The 14,324-nt window shown below is 46.0% G+C and overlaps 1 protein-coding gene across 1 annotated transcript in view; it reads left to right on the top strand.

Annotated features, from left to right (window-relative positions):
- CNTNAP5 (contactin associated protein family member 5) overlaps positions 1 to 14,324 on the top strand; it is a 664,045-nt gene that overhangs the window by 373,346 nt on the left and 276,375 nt on the right. The window contains exons 8-9 of the mRNA XM_084806776.1: positions 5,336 to 5,600; positions 10,441 to 10,590. Of these exons, the coding sequence (XP_084662902.1) occupies positions 5,336 to 5,600; positions 10,441 to 10,590 (415 nt within the window). The remainder of the gene's footprint in view (positions 1 to 5,335; positions 5,601 to 10,440; positions 10,591 to 14,324) is intronic.

Here is a 14,324-nt window from a genome sequence, read left to right as displayed (position 1 = left end):
ATGACCTTCACCCCCACCACCACACTTCATGGTTCTGTGAAGCAACTTTTACTGGTGTGGAGAACCTGCTCATGGAGCCCTGCATGGACCAAAGTGCAGCAAAGCTGATTCCTTTTTAAAAATAATCTCTGGTACTCCTCCATTTGCTTCTCCTTTCATTGTTGTGGAAACACGGCCCTGGAATGGCTATAGGGGAACCAGCTGCTGCACTCCAATTTCCAAAGGGAGCAAAACCCAATTAAGAGGGCTGTGGGTATGCAAAGCATTATCAGTGATATGTCATAATTTGTACCCTATTGCACAGCAGCCAGATTGACAATTAAAGGACCCTGATGCTTGAGGAACATGATCCCAGTGTTGAAATCAACTGTCCTATCACTATCCAAGAAATTTTGACTTGTCATTGGCTGTGTATATTAACATAACATAACAAAAAACTCCCCCACCCCCCAACACACAAATTTGACCATCTGTTATATGAATGTCAACAGAGTTCTAGTTGTTCTAACATACGGAATTAATCTCGTGTTCTACAGAGCTGAATGTATTAGAACAAAAGACAATTTTTCCACTAAACAACCATCACATTCAATGAGTGGCATCTTACCTGAATTATATTATAAAGTAAAACAGGGCCAGTGGCATCTTCTCTTTGGATGAAACAAGGAGGCAATCATAACTGTATTTGTTTTTTGGTTTAGTTTTTCTATTCTACTCTCCAGCTCTGATCCTTCTGGAGGTGTTACAGATAAGAAACCACTCAAAATAGACTCACTGGAATGCACCTATTTCTTGTTCCCATATTCATTGACTTGTAATCTAGAAAGAGTAAGAGAGATCCCATTGAAGCTTTTGTTTCATCTAGCAGCAAATTCCACCCTTTCCAATTTCCGCTGTCAACCAAGAGTTTTAAAAAGTCATTGAAAGTGCTAAGAAGCCATTCCATCATCTTGTCCCAGCCTTTCAATAAGAGAATCCCCAAGCACCATATGATTTCCAATGCAGCATCAGTCATCTCCTGTTCATTTTAATGCTCCTGCTAGAATGAGATATCCATCCCTGATAATGAGAAGGCTACTACAGAGAAAGCCTTTTACCTGAATGGGTTTATCAGATTTCACTTGATGTTTCACAAAGTGCCTTCGTTCAAAAACAAGTGGGTTACAGCTCTCCCCTCCCAAACGGCCTGTCCTGTCTTTGAAAGACATATGCATGTGTGTCTCCTCCTCTATTGTTCATTGCTTGTTATAGGAATTGATTGAATAAACTACAGTGGAATTATGAAGAACAAAGAGATGGGGTCTCCAGAAACCATACAAGAGAGCATTTAGATCTGAAATGATATTGATATCAAGGTTTAGGCTGAAAGCTCCAGGTGCACCCCAATCACTTCAGTAGAACTGTTCTGGAAATGATTCAGCTTGAAAAGGAATGGCAGAATCTGGCCTACTAAAGTTAAACCCACAAATAGAATTGTCTCAGGATGCTGAATCAAAGATTTTACTTGTAAAAAAGAGCCCAACGTGAGTCACCAGTGAATTTTAGTAGGATATATTTATTAGGGATGGCACAGGTGCCTGATACAGGAGAGGTGTCTGATGGATTACCCCCGCTTTGCTCCTTGGGGCCCTGGTTGTGGACCACATGGCACTCACCGGACCTGTCTGTGAGTGCCATGTTGTCCACGAGTGTCTGGCAGGCTGCCATGCTCCTTCTCCAAGCCACCATTTTGTGGAGCAATTGCGGATCAGGCATTTCCAGGAAGGTGATGTTGTGTAGATAGTGTCTGTAAAGAGCAATCTATGCAATGGCCCATGCCCACCTGTGATGTTGCATAGATTGCCCTTTATGGCCACAATCTATGCAACATTTCCTAGAAATGCCTGAGCCACCACTGCTGCACAAAATGGCAGCTCAGGGAAGGAGTGTGTGGACCCATGGCACTTGTTGGTCACTTGGTGAGCTGTCAAGGGGCTCGTGCGACAAGTGGGCCACCACTGGACCTGGATGGAGGGGAGTCCATCCAGCCCTAATCTTTATTATAAGAATTTCTGCAGACCTTTTTATAACCCCTTGATGAAGACCTTAAAATACAAATAGTCCAAATGCATTAGCCTCTTTTTTTTTTTTTTTTTTTTACAAATAAAATATTTTCTGCAGCGTACTGAGACTTTTCACTTCTATTTGTGGGTCTACTTTGGATGCTCTCCTGCTTTTGGATGTGCTAAAGCCTTCAGAAACCAGTCTGCTTTAGAAGTGAGTTTTTGAAGTTGAGATGAGGGAAGAGAAGAACATTTTCATCCCAATCCAGGAAGGGAGTTCTGCATGCACCTCCACAGTGCATTGATTGTCCTGCCCCATTGAACCTGATGGAGTTCAGAGGCATCTAGGAATGCACATCCTGTCTAAGGCAGGACTGTTGTTGAACTGCTAATTTTCCCTAAACAGTTGGGACTGGGATACCTGAGAGGACACCTTCTCCAATACAAATCTGCCTAACTACACTGATAACCATCAGTGTTGCCCGTCTGCCAGCAACCAGGAAAAGGGCCTGTTCTGTGGCGGCACTCAGTATCTGGAATAGTCTTCCCCCCAAAAGTAAAATATGTGCCAACTCTGTTGCAGTTTAGGTGCATGTGGAAAGCTGTTTTTGAATTTTTCTGAGGATTTATTGATTGATGACATCTAATCTAAATCATGGCCTGCTGCTGATTATATTGTATAGTTGCTTGTTTTAGTTATAATGTATACTTTTGTTTTTATTATTGTACACCAATTGTGCACTTGATATGTTATACATGACAGGTGGTATAGAAATATTTTTAAAATAATAAATAAATAAATAAATCAATAAATAATCAAGGTAGCATATGGGACCATGACTGCAATCCTATATACAATCACACACAGTGATCCCCAGTTATACACAGTGAGATATCTGAGTAAACATTTATAGGACTAAGCTGCATTGGGGACACATCTGCTTTTGATGAATATAAACTACAGTGGAATTATGAAGAGCAAGGAGATGGGGCCTCCAGCTCCCATGCAAGAGAGCATTTAGAACTGAAATGATGTTTCAGATCAAGAGTTAGGCTGAAACTAATTTCTCATACATCCCTACCCAGAAGCCTAAACTCTATTTTTCAGTAGCACAGTGTAATGAGTGTATGCATTTTCATGGCTCAGAGCACGAATCTGTAAAAGCAATCTTGTTCCTATTAGGGATATACGAAAGTCACTTACCTTATCGAAGGTTGACAGTTGCAGTGGGGGGGGGAGGCACTCCGTCCCTCCCCCCAAAATTCTTTCCGGCTGGCTCCACTCTGCAGCGATTCTGCGGAGCCACTGGCTGGGGCTGCCCGCAGTCGGACATCCGGCCGCTGGGCAGCCTGCACAGGGACGCAAATGGATGCTGCCATAGGTGTCGCCATTTGCGTCCCTGTATTTTGCCGTGATAGGCTACGTAAATATTTACGTAGCCTATCACGGCAAAACAAAAACAAAACCAGCGAACACAAATGGCAGCGGCTACGGAGGCCGCCATTTGCATTCCCTTTTTTTTTGGCCGTGATAGGCTTAGGGGTGCATGAAAGCCACTTACCTGGTCTCGCAGCTTGCTTCGCGGTGGGGGGGGAGGCGCTTCACTGCTCCCCCCGAAATTCAGGCCGGGGGGGAGGCTTCCTGCCTCGCCCGGCCGAAATTCAGGCCGGGGAGGATGCACCTCGCCTCGCCTGGCCGCGAAATAAAAAGTAAAAACAAAAACAAAACGCCCCCGTGATAGGCTACGTGACGATTTACGTAGCCTATCACGGCTAGATCTGCAAAGTCAGCCGTGATAGGCTACGTTAATCGTCACGTAGCCTATCACGGGTGACTTAAAAAAAAAAAAAAGCACGTACGGATAATGGCGGCCCCCATAGGGAGCCGCCATTCGCGTTCCTTATTTGGTCGCGGTAGTCTACGTAAATCTTTACGTAGACTACCGCGACCAAATAAGGGCAACGCAAATAGCGTTGCCCTTATTTTCGCTGTAGTCTACGTAATCTTTACGTAGACTACCGCGACCAAATAAGGAACGCGAATGGCGGCTCCCTATGGGGGCCGCCATTATCCGTACGTGCTTTTTTTTTTTTTTTTAAGTCACCCGTGATAGGCTGCGTGACGATTAACGTAGCCTATCACGGCTGACTTTGCAGATCTAGCTGTGATAGGCTACGTTAATCGTCACGTAGCCCATCACGGGGGCGTTTTTTTTTTTTAACTTTTATTGGAATGGCGGTGGCGGCAGCCGGTCGAAAGACCGGCTGCCGCCCCCGCCCCTGACGAAGACCTGCCAAACCGCTGCCGGGACCCGCCGCCGGGAGGGACATTCGGGAAAGGTAAGTCCCATCCCAGGGGGGGCGGGGGCGGGTGTGTGTGGAGAATTTCTCCCCGAAACTACTTCGGGGGTCCGAATACGTTGGCACTCAGCCCCCCGAAGTTTCGGGGAGAAATTCTCCCCCATCCCTAGATAGGCTATGTAAATATTTACATAGCCTACTATGGCAAAAGAGATGGGTGCAAATGGCGGCCACTACACCATTTGCACCCCTCTCTTTTCCGGTAATAGGCTGCATAAATATTTATGTCACCTATCACGGCCAAAAAAAAAAGGGAACGCAAATGGCGGCTGCCATAGCCGCCACCATTTGTGTTCCCTTTTTTTTGCCGTGATAGGCTATGTAAATACTTACGCAGCCTATCATGGCTTCCGCAGGGACGCAGATGGCGTCCCTGCATTAGCTGTGATAGGCTACGTAAGTATTTACGTAGCCTATCACAGCTATAATGAAGAAGCGAATGGCGGCTGCGGACACGGCTACCATTCACAAGTCAGTGCGAACGGCAGCAGGTTGGTGTCCCGTTTCGCGCGCCTTTCATGGGGGGGGCGGGGGGGGCTTCGTTCTGCCATGGAGTTCGAGGGGCCGACTACACTGGCATTCGGCCTCACCAAGATCTGTGGCGGAATTCTCTGACATCCCTAGTTCCTATTTCAAACAGCAGCAAAGCACTTATTCTTGTGTCTACTGGAAAGTGAGGCAGTATCTCAGCAAGGAACTAGTGCTTACTGTTTACTAAACTGAGAAACCTTCTTGTTCTTTATCTGTCGTGCAAATGAGTGTGTATATATACAGCGTGTATGTATATATAAAGGCACATTACATTGTTGCCCTGCTGTGTTGTGATGACAGCAAGGTGTTCAGCAAAGCTGAATGTGGAAACAGCTTGATTGTTGTCTGTTGTGTCGTTCCCCCCACCCCGCCCCACCCCTCCACTGTTTATTACTTTCCAGGGTAATGTGACTTTTGCCTGCTCAGAACCACAAATCACTCCCATCACCTTCGACAGCTCCAACAGCAGTTACTTGCTGTTACCAGGCACCCCCCAGCTTGACGGCTTGTCAGTCAGCTTCCAGTTTCGAACATGGAACAAGGATGGCCTGCTCCTGTCCACTGAGCTGTCAGAAGATTCTGGCTCACTCCTGTTATATCTCCAGCATGGCAGGATAGTGCTCATCATCCAGAAGGCAGGAGAGAAATATGTGGCCATCAGTGCAGGTATGACATGTTTGCCAGATACACTTTTCCTTCTCATCTTTGTTGCTGGTGTTATTAAATGAGGACCTGAACCATAGCACAGAAATGGTATCATTTGTTTTAAGGGAACACATAATTGGGGAACCCAAGCTGAGCAGAATCATCTTGTGGTCTCTCTGCCAAATCTAGCGAGAGGGAAAAATCTGAGCAGTATGCTGCTTTGTGGTTTATGTGACAACAAGCCCTTGGCTTGGTATTAGTCTGAAGGTCACTGGATGCCGAGATGGCAATTCAAAAGACAAGTAGCAGCAAAAAACAACTGTTACATTCCAGAAGAGTAACCATGACATTCTGTCACAGCAAAAATACCAAACTAAGTCCTGTGACACCTTTAACACTTATTACAGGACAAGCATTTCTAATCAAATGAAGTAAATCTGTGTTACAAAAAAATTAGTCTTTGAGGTGCCACAGAACTCTTTGACTGCAATCCTGACTAGAACTGAGCCAAAACTGTCATTTTAGTCGGGATGTACGAAAGGTACTTACCTTTCGCTGATTATGTTGATGGTGGGGGGGGAGGCGCTCCGTCCCTCCCCCCCCCCGGAATCCTGGCTGGCCGGCTATGCTCTGCAGGGGTTCTGCGGAGCCGCCGGCCGGCTCCGTCAGCAGCCGGACATCCGGCTGCTGGCTAGCAGGGATGCAAATGGCGGCGGCCGTAGCCATTAAATGTTTACGTAGCCTATCACGGCTGACTTAAAAAACAACAACAACAACAACGCACATACGCAAATGGCGGCGGCTACGGCCGCCGCCATTTGTATTCCTTATTTTGGCACGTCTTAGTCTACATCAAGATTTATGTTGTAGACTAAGACGGTGAAAATAAGGGGAATGCAAATAGCATAGCGGACGCTACACTATTTGCGTTACCCGTATTTTTGCCATCTTAGTCTACGTAAATCTTGATGTAGACTAAGACGTGCCAAAATAAGGAACGCAAATGGCGGCGGCCACGGCCGCCACCATTTGCGTACCGTACGCGCGTTGTTGTTGTTTTTTTTAAGTCAGCCGTGATAGGCTACGTAAACATTTATGTAGCCTATCATGGTTTTTTAAAAGAAAACTTAGCCATGATAGGCTACGTAAATCTTTATGTAGCCTATCATGGTTTTTTTTTTTTTAACTGGAAATGGTGGTGGCGGCAGCCGGTCGGAAGACTGGCCGCTGCCGCTGCCACCGCCGAACCGCTGCCGGAGCCGCCGCCGCTGCCAGGAAGATCCGTCCCAGGTAAGTCTCATCCTGGGGGGGCAGGCAGACCGTTCCGCCACCCATTTTGGGATCTCCCCAAGATCCGTGGTGGAATTCTCTGAGATCCCTACATTTTAGTTTTGTTTTCACTTTTCTCATCTTTGAGAAGGACCTCCATTTTTCAGTGTGTTACCCTTGTGACAACTCTGTCTTAGCACTGCTCCCAAGCCTGACCTACAGAGATGTGAAGTGTGTGCATGGAGGGCTTAAAGAGAATATGTACAAGGAATATTCTTATGGTTTAGGTCAGTTGGGAGGAGCTTCCCCAAACTTGGTCAGACAAGCTCAGGGGTTGCACAGTTCTCTTGGTCCCAAGTAGGGGTGGACGAAAGTCCCTTACCTGTCCTCGAAGGACGTTCGCGGTGGGGGGGAGGCGCTTCGTTGCTCCCCCCGCAAAGTTCAGGCCGGGGGGGGAGGCTTCCCGCCTCGCCCCGGCCGAAATTCAGGCCGGGGGGGAGGCTTCCCGCCTCGCCCGGTCGAAATTCAGGCCGGGGAGGAGGCGCCTCGCCTCGCCTGGCCGCGAACGCGAAAGTTAAAAAAAACAACAAAACCGCCCCCTGATAGGCTACGTGACGATTAACGTAGCCTATCACGGCTAGATCTGCAAAGTCAGCCGTGATAGGCTACGTCAATCATCACGTAGCCAATCACGGGTGACTTAAAAAAAAAAAAAAAGTGCGTATGCTAATGGCGGCCCCCATAGGGAGCCGCCATTCGCGTTCCTTATTTGGTTGCTGTAGTCTACATAAATCTTTACGTAGACTACGGCGAAAATAAGGGCAACGCAAATAGCGTTGCCCTTATTTTCGCCGTAGTCTACGTAAATCTTTACGTAGACTACAGCGACCAAATAAGGAACGAGAATGGCGGCTCCCTATGGGGGCCACCATTATCCGTACGTGCTTTTTTTTTTAAAGTCACCCGTGATAGGCTACGTGACGATTGACGTAGCCTATCACGGCTGACTTTGCAGATCTAGCCTTGATAGGCTACGTTAATCGTCACGTAGCCTATCAGGGGCCGTGTTTTTTTTTCCTTTTATTGCAATGGCGGCGGCGGCAGCCGGTTGAAAGACCGGCTGCCGCTTCCGCCCCGCTCGAACACCCGCCGAACCGCCGGCCTGACCCACCGCCGGGAGGGACATTCGGCGAAGGTAAGTCCCGTCCCGGGGGGGGGTGCGGGGTGCTGGGGGGTGAGGAGGATTTCTCCCCGAAACTTGTTCGGGGGGCCGAACACGTTGGCACTCGGCCCCCCGAAGTTTCAGGGAGAAATTCTCCGCCATCCCTAGTCCCAAGGCTCTCTCAAGGCTGGGCATTGGACAGCAGTCTATAGTGAATCAGGAGCCATGGAGAAGCTAGTGGTCAGGAGTGGAATAGGGTGTCCACTTATGCATGGCCAAAAGGGAAGAAAAAAAGAACTGCATCACCAAAACAGAGGACAAAAGATGATAATTTGCATAACATTTGCATATGCAAATTTATTTGTATAAATGAAAATTTAGAAATAATAACTATAATTTATATAGAGCCATAGTACATCTCACCATAGTGGAGAAGAATGACCACCAGGTGACCTGTGTGTAGGGATGGACAGGCACCCCCATGTCCAGGTTCTCTGGGCACCTATCCAGCACCTGCTACCACTCGCATGTCTCTGGACCCACACTCAAGCCCCATGCTTGCTGAGCCGCCTGCAGTTACCCAGGTCCCATCCTCCTCCACCACTGTGATTGCCAGGTTTTGAAAAATGTGCACATAGACTTATATGCAAAATGGCACCATGGAGCGCCCATATTCGCAAGATTAACAATGCCATTTTTCATATGTGCGCAGTATTGCAATCACCATGTTTTTTCAAATCATGGCGATCGTGGTGGATGAGGATGGGACCTGGGTAACTGCAGGCAACTCAGCAAGCATGGGACGTGAGCATGGGTCCAGGGATGCATGAGTGGTGGCAGAGGCTGGGTGGGCACCATGTTCTTTCAAAACATGGTGATCACAGTGGAGGTGGACAGGGCCTGGGTAAGTGCAGGTGGCTTGGTGAGTGTGAAGAAGGGATTGAATAGGGGCAGGGGCTTGGTGGGAGCAGCTCGGGAGGCACAGGTGGTCTGCCAGAATCCCGGACTGAGGCAGGCACCCATGCCATCCCTTCCTGTGGGGCTGCTCAATCTGTTGCCCAGGTGCCGACTGTGGATAGCCAACTTCAAGGCTCTCATTGCTCTCCCTCCTTTGGTTCTTTGACTTTAAACCAGACTTGGGCAGCCCATCAAATAGAGGTTGGTCCTCTGTCAGCTCTCCAAAACAGAAGGATGTCCTCTGTAAAGTAGTACACCTGGCAACCCCTGGACTGAAGAGTCAGTCAGGACCAAAGGACAAACCAGAGGATACAGGAACACACCACAACTCAGGAAGATCTTGTTGTTCAAATGAGGCTTAGCTGGAACAGGAAGTTCTCTTATCATTCTTCCTGACCAGAAGGATTCAACAGTTAGCCAGGGTCGGTAGGTGGGGTCAGTCTTGGGGCTGAGGATATTAAACTGCCTAGGCAGATGTTATAACATGCAGTTCAGTGGATGATCACATGGAGAAGCCACACACAAACTCAATGGCTGCCAGTTTGAGCCATGGCAACCTCTGATAAGCTCCGAATATTTTCTGAACTATGCCCTATGGGCTACTTCAGGGCCTCCACAGTTCCCTGACTTCCTTGACTTCCATAAAATGCAGAGAAATACTTTTAATTTTCATAGGATTTGCTTGACAAATGGTTCTTCCTCATAAAACATACCCATTTAGACAACTTGAACTTCACACAGACACCACCAGCAACAACAACAGTGTATCATCCATAACCCTATCTAAACACATTTGCTTGGAAATAAGCTCAACTGAAAGCAATTAACCACCTAAGTAAAGGTACTAGCTAGGATTAGGACTGATGTGCCAAGGACAACACAATACATTTGGAGAATTAATCAGACGCCTTCTAAAGCACAGATGCTATGAAAGTTCATGATGTTCACAATTCAAGGGAAAATCCACCTACTCAGAACCTTTAAACCATAGAATTGATGCTCAGAACTGGATAGTTCCATGTAATATGAGGTTTCTGTGAGTGATGAGAATATATACATAAAATAACCATGGTATGCAAAATTACCTTGTATAAAAGATATTTGCATAGGATTGCTCTTGGACAGAGAAGTAGCAGACACTTGCCTCAAATTTCAGTGTCTCCACACCAAATCTGCACAACAAGAACTTCCCCACTTAGTTTAGTGGGCCTCCATTGAACAGAATGGGGAAGTTGGCATACGCAGCAGCTCCGTGAGAGCATGTGTGGAGCACCAGCTCTGGGACCAGGTTCCATGATCAATGTTAAGTTGTTTATACCTGTTGTGTTCCCCCCACCCTTGGCATCACCTGCCTGACTGTTTTGTTATTTCCCTGAAGTACAATAATTATTCACAAGCACCACCTCCTCCTCTTCTTCCTTCTTGTCCCCTGTGATTGGTTCATCTGTTTTATACTCTTGTGTTTGTTCCCAGGCAGCAATCTATATGATGGCCTATGGCACTCAGTTAACATCAATGCTAGAAGACATCGCATCACCCTAACTCTAGATAATGACGTAGCATCTGCTGTTCATGCAACCACTGTTTCACAGATTTATTCAGGGCATAGCTACTATTTTGGAGGTAAGTTGGTTTGCACTGCATTAGCAAGGGTTTAACACATGGACTCTGATTGTGTCATTGTCGTCTTTTAAAGAACTACCCATGCTGATTTTTAAAATGTGTTCTGTCGGTAAACAATTATATTGCATTGCCTCCTGACAGACTGAAAAGCAAAATGCTTTGGGGTTTTAGCTGTCAAAATATGTAAGGAAATAAGCAGTTGCAAAATATGTAGAACCCAAAATATCTCTCCCCTCCAACACACACAGTTTTGTATACAGTCTGATGAAGTTGAAATGAAGGAGGTGGTGGCAGGGTTGAGAGAGGCTAATTTTAGAGTGGATTGCACCTTGACACATTGAGGTCCAGATGGAGTCAATGGTAGAAAATGGAAGAGTTGTGCCTAGGTTTCATTGCTTTCAGTGAGAATTAATCATAGCTAAACTTCTCTAGATTGCACCCCAAAGATGGCTTATAAAAAATGTACACTCTGTGTTCCTTTCTGCATTGAGTTCGTATTGTGTGTGAAGGAAGAAGAGCAGAAGATCCTATGTACTGTTCACTTCATTGAGTCTGTCTATCTATATCAACCTTTGAGCCCACATATGGATGCTAAAGATGGGAAATGGCCAAATGGGGAGTGGGTTAAGTAAGGTGGGAGAGGGTCTCTTCTGATAGAAGAGATCTCATATCTTTGCCAAAGATTGGGGCAGGGGTTGAAACAAGCCCCTGCGTGCCCCCCCAATCCAGAATAAGTCTTGGATGAAGGCTGCATGTTGCACAGGATTATCCCTAGCAGCAGATGATAGTGCGCAGGGCGCAGGCATCATCTCTGTATCCACAGGAAGGAAGTTATCATGGCTGAGAGGAAGTTAGCATAGCATGTTTTCCTTCAGCCAAACCAAGGAGCCACCAGGACCTCTTGGGTTGTGATACTAGCCTCCCCAGTAATGCTGGCCTTCCCAGAGTCCCTCACCCACATTCCATAGCACTTGTGTTCTGTAGGGGGAGGAGGACAAAAAAAAAAGGAGGGAAGGGAAAGAGCAAGAAAAACAATAGCTGTCCTCTTTCTGCCCTATATTGTCCTCCCACGCATGAACCCTGAACAGATCAGCAGATCACCATTTGCATTTCTCAGGCAACCCTCCCTTATGATACATTTTTTAAACATTAGAATCTCACTTTGTTTCTGTACCAAGCCACATGTTACATTAAGTACATAATTAGCAATGGTGTGCTTGTTTTGTCTTTGCTGAATGGCAACTGTGGTGGAGGCCCAATCAGGATCAGGACAGAGGAGTGGAGAGGGCTGGGTGTAACCCTTGGCACCCATGCCAGCTTTCTTCCAGAGGCAACTAACAGCTGGAGGTGTGGATTGGGACCATGTGGATCAGGACCCTGTCTACCCACCCACCCATACTGCAGTCCCAATTTTGACCATCCCCACCCCCATCCCATCCCCATTACGGCTATTTTAGCCAAGGAGAACAAGCAACCTGTTGCTAATGGCCCTTAGTCTGTTGTAACAAGAGCGCAAAGAGTCCTCCTATGGCAATTCATTGTACTATATTCTCTTTTTCTTTTCTCTACCCTCTGTTTTCCAGACCACTGCATGCACCTGACAATGTGGGGGGTGGCCTACAAAAACCCACGCTGCAATAAATGTGTTAGTTACTGAAGTGCTATAGCTTTTTTTTTTCATGATTTGGCTAATATTTTTAGGTGCTCAGTGGGTTCCCACATCACAGCTGGGAATGGTGCTGTTTTTATTTTGTACTTCATGGAGTGGGATGACCAGGAGGCAGATGCACTATTGCAATTTATAGTCAGGCAGTATTATATTTGTATTATTTTTCAGACATAGCCCCATTAAGCCCCTGAATGCCCACTGGCTTTTGAACATGGCTACCCATGGAAATTTACATCAATAGGGCTTGCCTGCTTTTGGATTATGCCAGAAGTCTGCATTAGCACCCAGCCCCATGTTACTTAGATTCAACAAAGATTGCATAGGAAGAAAAAAGTGCCACATTACAGAATGCAGATTATCCTGTGGGTTGTAGACACATGTTCACAAAATGGTGCTTTGTAGGGAACTGTGTTTTCAACACACAAGGTATGGGCTCTCGTGATGCTTGCATGTCACTTGCACATTAGTGAACAGGTGCCTGGGACCCTTACCTTTGACCATACTGATCCCCACTATGGGGAAGAAAGATGGTACCTAGGTTTAGTTCTCTAGGCCTCCCCAAAACATGATCAGAGCAGATTGTGTCAATTATCTGCTTGGCACTGCATACCTGGTCGAGAAAAGCCATGCGTACACTCTAGTCTCTTTGGTAGAATTCTCTAGATTGTGGCCTATAAAGTTTATCATTTTATGAATGAAGGCTCACATGTAATCCTGTATTCAACTGTGCTGTTTCAGTGGGGTGGAGATCAGGGCCCAAGTATCATTGGGGTTTGGCGTGGGCCGTGGCTGTACAAACGTGTAATATGGGACCTCTCCCACACACATACTACAATTCCATCCCACACATACAATCTCAGAAGTGATGAAGGGCATGTTTCTATTTTAGTTCTGAAATTACATGTTTTACATTTATGAATTACATAATGGGCCACACTTTTCTACCCTGCCCACCCCTGCTATTTTTGTTTTTAAATTATTTATTTATTTATTTTAAAAATATTTCTTGGGCGCCTTTCAGGGCAAAAACCCTCCCAAGGTGGCTTACAGCAATAAAATACATAGTATTTTATGTATTTAATTACATTTAATTAATTAAATTAAACAATATAACATCTAGCCTGAAGAAGCGTGAAGAAGATCTACGAATTGTAGCCTGAAGATCTACAATTGTTGCTAATTACTTTGTAACTTTTTGGTTGATTCTAATAAAGGTATAATCTTCTCAATCCTTTGGTTGCTTTTTCTTCTAATGGACCAATGTTGCTGCAAACATTTTATAAATAGATCAATTCACTTTAAGTCTTCCTTTTTTCTCATGGCAAAATCATGGATTATCTTCCCAAACCAAAGTCAATTTCTCTTCCAAGTTCACACTCAACAGATAAAACAGCTAGGCGGCTTAATTGTTCTTGCCTCATTGTAGAAGTCCTGCAGTTTTTGATGAGTGCAGGCTTCAAATCCTACCAGCACTGCTGGCTCCCACTGTCCTTGGGATTAATGTTCCTGATTATTGTGGTGTTTTGCCCCTCCCACCAGCTGTACCTCCATCCTCTCCTTGCACAAGGAATTGTGGAACTGGTAATACTTGAGAGAGCATGTCATAGAAAGCACAGAGCTCTCTGCCTTTCAAGCCAAATGTCCTAATTTAACTGCAAAAGTATGCTCTCTGTTCTAGAAAAGGGCCTGAACAAGTAGCTTCACTGATCAGAATGTTGGTTGTTCAGCTCTAATGCGGTTTCTGAGGGCCAAATTACACATTATGTTAAATCTTGGCATTCAGCTGTCCCTCTACTTTTTACTTAGTTACAAGTAAACATCTGGGGTCTTGATCTGGGTCAGGGACATTGCACATAGGGAGAGGAGATTTAAAGCCCCCCCCCACACACACACAGCTATTTCCTTCCTGATATTTCTATGCTCCCCCCCCTACACACACACACAATGCAGGTTGGGTGGAAAAAGCCTCCATTGGCACCAGCTTTTCCTCTGCTTCTGAATCACTGGGCCATGGAAAATCTTAGTCCCTCACAAGGCAAGACTCCCTCACTTGGGCTGCTGCTGC

Source organism: Heloderma suspectum, chromosome 1, assembly GCF_057233095.1.
Source record: "Heloderma suspectum isolate Gila_16-S chromosome 1, 16-S_ref, whole genome shotgun sequence".
Classification (NCBI taxonomy): domain Eukaryota; kingdom Metazoa; phylum Chordata; class Lepidosauria; order Squamata; family Helodermatidae; genus Heloderma; species Heloderma suspectum.
The sequence above is the reverse complement of the archived record's forward strand: the minus strand, read 5'-3'. Positions and strand labels throughout refer to the sequence as shown.